The 11733-nt window shown below is 40.2% G+C and overlaps 1 protein-coding gene across 1 annotated transcript in view; it reads left to right on the top strand.

The window, feature by feature from the left end:
• The first annotated feature begins 106 nt into the window (after positions 1-106).
• The window catches only part of PDXDC1 (pyridoxal dependent decarboxylase domain containing 1), a 57160-nt gene continuing 45533 nt past the window's right edge, over positions 107-11733 (top strand). Inside the window, exon 1 of the mRNA XM_006136284.5 lies at positions 107-241. Within this exon, the coding sequence (XP_006136346.2) occupies positions 221-241 (21 nt within the window). The 5' untranslated portion in view covers positions 107-220. The remainder of the gene's footprint in view (positions 242-11733) is intronic.

The following is an 11733-nucleotide window of genomic DNA, read 5'->3' as shown; positions in this document are numbered from 1 at the left end:
TTCCATCCTTTCCTAAGTTGGTACATCCCACCTCTGTCACACAGCCGACTACGGATGCTTGGAAGGCCCTGTATCCTCCGTCCCGTCGGCGGCGCGTCCCCTCCCTTTTCCCTCAGCTCAGCTGGCTTCGTCAGCGCTGCCAGCGTGGAGCTGGCCGGCCGGCCGAGAAGGCGGAAGTGCCCGGAGGGGAGGAGTCGTGCTACCAAGCCCGCGCCCGGCCATGGAGAGCTCCCTGGAGAAGGTCTGTGGGTGCGGGAGGGGGCAGGGCTGGGGTGCCCGGCACAGGGGAGCGCCGAGGGGGAGAAGCGTTGAGGGTGTGTCTAGTCTGAAGGGGGGCCTGAATCGGGGCGGGAGACTGGGGGTGGCCTGGTACAGGGTGGGGGAACGGAAAGGGGAGGGACTGTGCACGGGGAGCGAGGCGGGGGGGGGGGTGATACAAGGGGGGCTGGAGAAGGGAGGCTGGGTGGTAGTGGTTTGTTGTTCGGGGGGGGGGGGGGGGAGATGGGGCCCTGCTGGGGGACACTCAGTGAGTAGTAGAAGAGCCTGGTAGGTAAGGGGAAAGTGCTACCGTTTGTAGAGTTTTATCGTGCAAGCCACAGAAAAAACATCCTGGGTTTCCAGGTTTATGGTGAATGAAGGGAAGGTGGAGTGAGGATCCCCAACTCTCAGCTCCTGCAATTAAATATAAAACAAATAATGTATTTACAAGTAAGAAGCAAGCCAGGGCTCATCTTTCATTCTCCCTTCAACAACTATGTTTGAAGAAGAGGGGATTAACTTGGTGACTGTGGTTCAGTGTTTCCTTGTTCTGGGTGTCAGGTGGTCTGATGTCACAGGATCCTTTATGGTGTCTCAGAGCTACCTAGCCCTTCTCAGTGGAGAAAGGGTGCAGGATATGTGTCTGAGCATACTTAAGAACAGTGGTTGTAATCTTTTCAAACTACTGTATCCCTTTCAGGAATCTGATTTGTCTCATGTACTCCAGGTTTAACCTCACTTCTGAATACTTGCTTATTAAATAAAAAATATTTTAAAAAGTCACAGCTACTGAAAAATTACTTACTTTCTCATTTCGATTATATGATTATAAATCAATTTAAATATAGTACTTGCATTTCAACATGTCTGTGTGTGTGTGCCTACACACACAAGCAGCAGGTGAGGCCGGTCGTTGATGGGGCAAAGTCATTTTGCATAGATCACACTTATGGGGAAAGTTCAAGGAATTAAATATGTGCAATATAATTTTTTATTAATGTGCTTGCAAAAGGGAAGTGAAAGAACAGTGTTAAATTTGTAGGATTTCAACTTCAAACATTATTAATTTTATTGAATAATTACCATACATTAGTACATTTGAATCAGAAACTCGTAAAGCTCCCATTGCTCTTTCCATAACTAATTTGAATTATTTTGTGATTTGTAACAGAGAAAAGTTTCTTTGCACTAAAATGCAGGTTAAATAGGTGATTCAATTTTAATTTTGTTAGCAAATATTTTTATGAACTAATCATAATAGTCATGACTTTTTTTCCATATTCTGGTATAAAAAGTAGTGCATTCAACTAATTTAAGTTACAAGATTGTTTATGCAAAATTTGGTATCTGTAAGTAATTCCGAAGTATGACTATTTTGCAAAACAAATCCACAAAAATACTCTTCAAAATGTATCATTTATGTATATAATGTGCACACACACATATGCATCTACATAAAATCAGTATAAACAAGTCATACTCTGTATGAAATTTTAGTTTGTACTTCATTTGCTAGTCTTTTTATGTAGCCTGTTGTAATACAAGACAGATATCTAGATGAGTTAATGTATCCCTTAAAAGACCTCTGCATGTCTCTATGGATACGGGTACCCCGGGTTGAGGACCACTGCTTTAGAAGGGACCACCTCAAACAAGAAATCATCACATACTCCCACAAACTGATGGAAAATATTAGGAAACATACCTGAAGATGATGTAAGAAACACTAAACAAGACTTGTCTCTCTCCTGAGTCTAATGCCTTTGCAAACAACGTTAGAATGAAGGGTCTGTTCATGTCACAAAGAACTTAGTCACAGACAAAACAAAACAGTTTCCAGCCATGATTCTGAGAGTTCAAAACACTTGTGATTCTGCTTATGTTTTGAGATACTTTTCAGTGTTCCCCCTTTGGGAAAAGAACCTGTGCAGATAAAAAGAAGTGGTGCTTTTTTCCAGAGAATGTTGATCTTGAAGAACAGGATAGTGGTGAGAATGTTAATCTCTTTACCCTTATGCACTTGATTTTTTTTCCTTTTCATACTTCCTGTTCTTTTGAACAAACAAGTGTAAACCCTATAAAGCCCACAAGTCACTAGTATACAATCCTGTCCTGTGGCCTTGACCACAGTCTTTAAGTGAGTCCCTAAAGCAGTGTTTCTCAACCAGGAGTCCAGGGCTTCCTGAGGAAGAAGACATGAGCAGGTTTTAGGGGTTCAGCCAAAATAAACCATAAAGTGGCGTCAACATTAGACTAGCTGGGGCTCAGGGCAGAAAGCTAGGGCTGAGGCCAAGCTTGGCTTTGTGGAACTGTGAACTCCCTGTTGTGTGAGACTACAGGCAATTGCTCTCTTTGTTACCTCAAAATGCCAGCTTTGGTTTTAATCTACTAGATATGAAGAAAAAAAACAGTTATTGTGGTAGAGGTGTGCCATGGATGTTTTTGTAGAATGTGTGGGGGGCTCAGATATAAAAAAGGTTGAGAATTCCTGTTCTAGACAACTAGTGTAGAGTTGATGCTCATGGTACATGAAACACCATTGAAATACAGCAGGTTCTGGAATGGAGGAGGAGACCTGTTCTACAAGTCACAAGGGAGTAATTGTATTACAAGTTTAACCAGGTGTCTTCATACCATTCATTGATATTTATCATCAGTTTTTACATATCTTTATTAAGAATATTATATATTTTACATGCAGTTATGAAAAGCATAGGCAGTTTTATACATTATATATTTACACAACACTGTAAGTGTGATATTTCAGTTTTATAGCTTGTTTGGGTATCAGCTAGGTGAGTAAGGTAGTGAAAGCCAAAACATACCTTAGTGCTGTTTGCTAAGTGTTCATTTCCCACAGTTTGACTAGATTTTAAAATCTGTGAGGAGAGTATTATCATGATGAAGGGTATGTAATGAGACCAGAGAGTTCAATATATTTACTCAATAGTGCTAATAAAAATTACAGTAGTTGATCTTGGTTCTAGGAATTTAAATTGCTTGAATGACATTTAATTACAGCTGCTAGTTTATAATGCCATTTACTTTCTGCCTGAGACTAGTTGACTGCATAGTAAACTATGCAGTTATTTAAATGTGACACATTATGACAGGAGTTTTCTTCACTTTTTGTAAATTCATTACTACACTACTTCCAAACAAATGGAAAACTTTTTAAATCTTTATTTTATTATGCTACCGTAGTAGAACCATAGAAAGCATAGTTTGAAGGTTAAATGTTGAAAGCTGCCCTAAGGAGAAGGTTAGTGTTTCTTCTGTGTTTGTTTTACATACACTGAGAGAAAGCACCATGTTACAAAAGGTATAGTAATTAACTCCTCATAGAGGACCCTAAAATTAGCTAGGATCAGCTAGTTCATTTTTAAACATATCCATCCATACCTACATTATGGTCAGAATCATGTTTAATATTGTGTTACCACAATGTTTTGGGGCTTTTTTTCAGAATAAACCTGGCTTAGGAAACTAATGCTCAGATCCTATAAAGAATTATGCTTATACTTAATTATGTACAAACATATTTCCAAATCCTTCTGAAATTTTTCTATTATACATGGAAAAAATAGATAGATATGGAGTGTCATACTCCAGGCTTCTTCCTCTTTTGCATGAGTTGGTATTTTTTAAGGTGAAAGCCCTTCACTCTTACATGAAAAACTCTTGTATTCCCTGACGTAAAACTTGCTGCCCATTTTAGGAAAACTTCCCAATGTCCACATAGCTAGAGAAGTAAAAAAATGGTGAATGAACAATTTGTATGTGCACCTCTTTGGGTGTAATGGTAAATAGTTGTTAAAAACATTAGAGTTGATAAGAACATAACGGCTATACCGGGTCAGACCAAAGATCTGTCCAGCCCAAGTATCCTGTTTGCCGACAGTGGCCAATACCAGATGTCCCAGAGGGAGGGATCACAACAGGTAATCCTCACATGATCCCTCCTCTGTCACCCACCTCCAGAGAAACAGGGGCTGGGGATACCATTCCTACCCATCCTGATAAAAAAAACCTTTATTTTTTTTAATGAAAGATACACTTTCTGCAGTAAACTTTCACCAAAAAATATTCCATTTTATGATCATCACTCACATAGATAATATGGTAGTGCTTACATGCTCTAGTCTTATTTGTGAAAGGCAATGTACAAATACAGATGAATCTCAAAGGCCAGATGAACAAACTTTAAGAAACAAGTATACAGAAATTATACCTTATATAGAAGATCAATATAGAATATCAGACACAACGTACAGTATCAGATAAATACACTTTGAGGATGAGCTTTAATTCCTCAAAAGACTGGAAGGAATTCTCTTACATCTATCATAAGGCATGTGGTGTAATTTGTATTAATTTTAACTAAGAGCCACATTTCCTGAAACATTTGCTGTTTGGAACCTCCCAAGAAGTTGAGGTTAAACTTGGAAACCTGCAGTGGGTTTCAAAAATTGTCTAACACAAATTTGTAACTTTTTTCCAATGCTGTCCTCAAAATTAACCTTGCTATAGCTTCAGTTGTGACAGGTAGCTCTTATGGGATTTGCACCTTCCTCTGTAGCTTCAGAGTAGATTGGTCAGTGATCTGTAAATATGTAACAACTTCTGTATAGATTGGCTCACTGTTTCCCTAAACATAGAAAATCTGTTTGTTTCATGTCCATCCTGTGACTTTTGGTGCTTATTTAGTTACTGTTATTTACTAAAACATCTTGCTAACTTTTGCTGAAAACTTCTTATCACAGAACATAATAAGAAAATAGGGACCAAAAACTCCAAAATACACATAAGTAAAAGCAAAAAAGGTATGAACGAGCTCTAATTATGAAGTAGATACAATGTTCTTGTTTTCCCCTCTTCCACTCCCATTTCCTTGTAAGCAATTTTTCATGTACTTGCTTTGGTGACCAACTTGACTTGGTCTAGGGAACAAACCTTCAGGATAATGTGAAACAGATCAGTGTTAAGAATAAAGCATCATATATCATTGATGCTAAAACAGAAGGTAATATTTTTTTCTAAATTTTCAAACAAGGCATTTCTGAAGAGAACATAACATTCTTTAATTAAAGTATATACAAATACACTACGTGTGTCAAAAATGATGCTGAGTGAAGTTTTTTTTCCTTTATTTGAAGCATTTTCAACACTGCAACGTGTTCACGCAAACTATTTTTTTATGAATATAGAAGTTTTTATGAGTTGCGTTGAGCAGTTTCTAGGATGAATGTCTGGCCTGTCTAAAACAGAGTGAAAGACTATCAGGGCACTAGAAATGTAACATGAAAAAAGTGAACAAAAAATGCAAGATTGGCTTGACACACAATGATTGTTTTTTCATGAGACTTTAGTCTGATAAGATTTTACACTGTTGCCAAAAGTCTGAGGCAATAGCTACAAAGCTGGACACAGTGGAAAGTTCCAAAGCAGGATGCAGGAAATGCAGAAATAAACAAAAACTGGATTACTGAAGCAGATAATGGCATGATTATTAGCTGAAGGAAACAAATAGGCTATGAATTATTTGTATTTTGTTGGACTGAAAGAGGTGAGAGGCTCCAAGCCATTACAATTTTTGATGAGAGAAATGGTAATAAGTTGTATGCTTTTGAGCTTCAGTTCTGTTTTTTATAACCCAGACTGTTAGAGGGACACAGACGTAGTATGATCAGAGTAAATGCCTCTGATTCAAGGGCAAGGAATTTTGGCTGAAAATTACAGGATCTTCAGGTGTGTGATCTGAAAGGGGAATCCCATTCTGACTTTTACCCCTAATAGCCACGATGAGGCATAGATGCTGATCTCATTCTGTGTACATTCCATCATGTTTTTGTGACCTAAGAATAGCCATACTGGTCCATCTAGACCAGGCATGTCCAAAGTCCGGCCCGCGGGCCAATTGCGGCCCGTGTTCCGGTTTAATACGGCCCCCCAGGTAATTTGGCAATATCTATCTTTTATGGCCCCCAACGAATCCATATGTATTGAGATGAATACATTGTAAAATCTCAGTTAATGTCAGTTGGTCTAAATCAGTTATAAATATATTTGGACACAACATGTATACTTGGTGTTATGTTCCATATTTTTTTAACTTAAAAGTTGACAGACAACCTTTATTACCAATAATATGTAATGTACTTTACAATGTTCCTGACATATATTTCAGCTTCCTGGATTTTTTTTTTTCATCTGGCCTTCAGATATGAAAGGCAGAGTGATTTAACACCTGTTTAGATTTGTCATCCATGTGACGAAATGAAAAGTATGCCGTTTGCAATAAACTTTGCATAAAATAGTTAATTTGCATTTAGTTTTAATGGTTCAAAGAATGTCAGGCAAAATGGTCGGCCCTCACGCATGTTCACTTCATCAAATCTGGCCCTCTTTGAAAAAAGTTTGGACACCCCTGATCTAGACCAATAGTGGCCAATGCTAAGTGCTACTCTTCCAATAGTGGCTAATTCTAGATGCTGTAGAGGGAATGAACAAAACAGGCAATCATCAAATGATCGAAACTCTGTTGTTCAGTCCCAGTTTCTGGCAGTCGGAGAATTACGGACATCCAGAGCATGGAGTTGTGTCCCTTACCAACTTGGCTAATAGCTATTGATTGACCTATTCTTTCCTCCGTGAACTTTTTTTTTGGAACTTGGTTATACTTCTGGCCTTCACAATATCACCTGGCAATGAGTGCCACAGGTTTCCTATATTGTGTATAGTGCTTCCTTTTGTTCATTTCAAACCTGCTGCGTATTATTTTCATTGGGTGGCCAATGCATCTTGTGTTATGTGAAGGCCAGAAGTATAACTGGGTTTAAAAAATCATGGAGTGACTTATTTCTGTTTTATTTGTTCCAAAACCACCTCTGTTCAAATCAATCTGGGATAGTTCTCAATATCTATCACCTAAAAATGGCTCCTTGTAGGGGTCCGTTCCACATCCTCTGCAGTGAAGAGCCACTGGCCTCTTACTGCATTTAAAATGCAGAGGCACAGTGATTGGCGTGAGCCCAGACTGCTCGGTCCCGGCTCCCTCTTAATCCAACAGCCCTGTCCGCCAGGAACAGGGGCTGATGCTGGAGCAGCCTCTGCTCTCCCTGTCCTAAGTGTTGCATTGTTAAAATCGCTTACCATAAATGTCCTTTGAAAAGCTAAGAAAATAAAATATTTTTATCCAATTAGGAATCAAAATAAGCAATCGGGTTTAGTTGACAATGAAGTCCACTTAAAAAATGAAAGATGTTTTCAATTTTGACATCTCATATCCTTTTGGTTTCATGATGGCAAAAGAATAGCTGCAGCAAACATAAGACTTCACTGGTTACATAAGCCACCAGGTGTGTTGGCAAAAGGCTGGCACAAATTATAGCAAGAGAGGAGAAAAGACAATAATAATGTGTGTATGTGGAAAGGTAAACATAAGTAAGTTTTTACTTATCACCTAATTGCACCAGAGAAATTGAGAGCTGTTTTGTTTGTTCATGGCTCAATATCACAATGGCTGTTGCAGATCATTCCACATATGTCACCATTCAAGCAGATCTGTTCAAGTATTTTCATGCAATGCCAGAAAAAGATTTCTAATGTTAACACAAAATTCCTTCTAGCAAAGTATTTTTTCATGTTTTGTGAATGCCACTCAGACTATCATGACTCCAATATATAGGCTACTATATTCAAAAAAATTCTTTAGTCTGGATAAATATTGACTTATAGATTTGGAGATTTTTATTTAAGTGAGCAAGATCTCTGCAAAAGTTTTTTGGATTTGGTGCAAGGTATGCTATGAAAACGTCAGTGGAGCTGCATGGACATTTTAGTAGTAAATAAAAAATAGCATAACCAGATTCATTTTTTGTTTCTCTGTGGTGACTCTGACATTCCCATTCATTAATGTTACCTTAAAAATTTGACTACAAATCAACACTCAAAGGTTTTGAAGTGTCAGTCTGTAATAATGTGTCAGTTACTATTTCCATGATAAAACTTTTGGAAATTTCATTTCATTTTATAACTGTACAGTTTTCTCCCCACTTCACCAGTACTACCCTCACCTCCCATCCCCAACTACATGGGTTAAATACATCTCTAAATATTGTCATAAAAATAGTCTTTAAAATGAGAACCAGTCCTTGAGGTGGAAATGGCATACAATGTTAACAAATTAATATTCCATCTGTCGTTTGCAGAAATAAATGTGCCTGTGTTTTGTTCTCCTTCCCCGACCTCAATCCCAGTATGCTAGTATCAGTGATGACAGCAGGCATGTACAGGCCACTGGGGGTTTGTTTCTCAGTTACTGTAGCAAAACAATAAGAGTCTGTATATCCCCACAACACTATTAGTATAAGGTGTGTGTGAATGTTAAATTTTTTAAAATATCTCTAATTTAAAAACGGTGAACAAAAATGTTGAAGGTTAAACTGCTGTGGTAGATGCCTTAGGTTCAGGACCAGTTGTGTGAAAGTGGACTATATCTCAATTTTTAGTAGGAATGTTAGTATGTAGTCATTTTCACAATTAACCAATAAACCCAGGCTTATTGGTTAATCCTAACCACTATACACGCACACATCCTTGCTGCCTCTGTATCAGAGGCAGCAGGGGGAGGGGGAGCTGAGAGCCGGTGCCCACGGGGATCCAGCTTTTAAGCCAGTTCCCTGCACAGGCCAGCTCCCATGGAGCTCCCCCCACCCATTGCCTCCCACAGAGTCAGCAGCGTGGGGGGGCAAGCGGGAGCTGGTGCTCAGAGGTAGTTGCCTTAAAAGCACCAGCTCCTCCCTGCCCCTCTCCCGCATGTAAACATGTAACTGCTGAAAAATCCAGCAGTTACATGTTTACACAAATACATCTTCGTTAACACCCCTAGTTTTTAGATGATGCAACTTTACTTGTTTTTAGGAGAGTGGAGATGGGGGGATTAATGCCTTTGGTCTGCAGAGGAAAGAAGAGAGCACCTGTAATAGGATCTCCCAAGTTTGGCATCAAAATCTGTCTTTGCCTCATTTTCCCAGCTCATATAATTTGGCTGGCTGCTTCAGTGAAGCTTCCACCAGTATTGATGTTTTATTCCCTTTTCCCAGAGTTGCATTTATGGTTCAAAAAGAAACAAAGTTTGATTCAATAAAAACAGTTTCTGCCACCTGCCAGTCCTTGGGCCTCTGCCTCGGAAGGCTTCTGCTGCTGCTAACTCAGGGAGTGGGCAATTATTTTTAATGGGGGGGGGACACTCAAAGATTTTGGTAAGTAGGTCAAGGGCCGCACTTCTATGGCAAAGGTGCAGGGCCTGGGATAGTGGGTGTGGTGCAAAAGGGAGTTTGGGATAGAGGAGTAGGATGCAGGAGAGGGTATGGGGTCTGAGAGGGAGTTTGAGTGAAGGAGGGGGTTATGATCTGGTGCAGAATCCAGGAGTGGGTATAAGTGCAGGATTGGATTCTAGCCTAGGGAAGGAGTGTAGGAGAGCATGCAAGGTCTGGGAGGGAGTTGTAACTTGAAGGATATGGGGAAAAGGGATACAGAGGGTTTGGGTGGTGACCTGGGGCAGGTAGTTGCGAGGAGTGCAGGGTGGGGGCAGAGTCAGGCTGTGACTGGGAGACACTTACCTAGGCAGCTCCCAGCCAGCCGCTCTGCAGAAACCTAAGACAGGCTCCATTACTGTCTGATGGACAGCTGTTCTACATGGCTCTGCTCCAATACTGGGAGGGGAGAAGGAAGGGAGGGAGGAGGCTTTGCTCTGCCTCTGCCTTCAGCAAAAATTCTCAATTCCTATTGGCTGGAAACTGGCCAATGGGAGTTGAGGAATTTTGCTGGGAGCAGGGTCAGCACACAAATTCTCCCATTCCTCCCCAGCTTGCAGAGCAATTAGCAGCCAGCTGTTTAAAACAGGTTATCTGCTCTGTTGTAAGGGTGCTGGTGAGGTGACTGCTGGTGAGGTGTGCCAGATCCAGTGGCTTGGTGGGCTGGATCCAGCCCGCTAGCCGCCTCTTGCCCATCCCTGTGCTAACTGGTATGGGAAGTCCTCTTTCAGGATCTTTTTCGGACTCAGAATCTCCTGCAAGCGCTTCCCCATCCCATCCTTAATTGAGTTGGTTGCTGGCCTTCTATCTCATCAGACAGGAGGCAACTGACTATATTCCAAAGAACTTGGGCTATGTTTATACTGCAGCTGGCAGAAAGCCTCACAGCCCAGATAAACAGATTTGTGCTAGTTTGGGCTCGTGCTGGTACACTAAAAAATAGCTGTGTAGACTTTGCCACACCAGTGGAGCTTACCTGGCTACCCCAAGTCTCCACTGGTGCGCTCATGTCCACAAAGTTATTTTTGTCATGCTAATGCAAGTCTGGTTAGGCTGGGAACTCACAGTTGCAGGGTATATGTACCTTTAAAGGACCTTTCCATCCCGTGACAGGCCCTTCCACAAACATCTGTTGTAGACTATTTCATGTAGCAATTTCAAACATTTTAGAAATTATTTTCTTGTTCTGATGAAAGGAAAAGAGTAATTACAGCTATTGAAGGATGGGATCACTCTGACAATACTTCTAGTTTTGGTTGGCCCAGATTAAGGTGTAATAAGTTCTTAACCTTTGTCAATTGGAAGGAGAAAATCTGCATAAATCAGGTTAACTGTACATCATATTAAAAAATTCAGTTCAAACTAGGGAGACTAATGAGGGTGACTGAAATTGCAAATGAAGCGCAGGATTTAAATATCCCACGCTTCATTAGCATGTTCCTGGGCGGTTGCCGTTTTGGAAGTTGACTAGCCCGGAATAACTGCCTGCGTCTACTCGCGGCAGTGAAACGGGAGTTCAAAGTAAAGCCCTTAATTCGAATTAGCTGTTTAACCTCATTCCAGGAGGAATAACAGCTAATTCGAATTAAGGGCTTTACTTTGAACTCCAGTTCCACTGCCATGTGTAGACGTGGGCAGTTATTTCGGGCTAGTCAATTTCCAAAATTGTGACCGCCCGGGAACATGCTCATGAAGCATGGGATATTTAAATCCCACGCTTCATTTGCAATTTCGGTTGCCCCCATTAGCCTCTCCAGTTCGAACTAGGGGACTAGTGTAGACATACTCTGAAAGGAAATGACGGTTGTTTGTCCACTTTGAATGTTATTATAATCTTTCACACTTGTGTTTTAAGGGTTTTGAGCCATAGTGTGAATTTAAGGACAGCATGTCAACCTTAAATTGAAACTTCCTTTCTCTTTATTGTTGTTAAAATTTAATATTAAAACTTAGCCTCTTGTTTTTGGCTTCCCTTATAATTAATAGCATAAGCATATTTAAGCGCCTCTCATTAGAACTTTCAATCTAAATATATGTGTGTAAAATTACATTACAAACTGTGTGTGTGTGTGTGTGTGTGTGTACACACACAATTTTATTGAAGTTGAAATGAAACACTGCAGTCAGGTTTTCAGTCTCTTTTAGTATTTGGGGCCTT

Source organism: Pelodiscus sinensis, chromosome 15, assembly GCF_052426305.1.
Source record: "Pelodiscus sinensis isolate ZL-2025 chromosome 15, ASM5242630v1, whole genome shotgun sequence".
Classification (NCBI taxonomy): Eukaryota; Metazoa; Chordata; order Testudines; family Trionychidae; genus Pelodiscus; species Pelodiscus sinensis.
Note: the sequence above shows the minus strand (reverse complement) of the source record. Positions and strands in the feature narration are given on the sequence as shown.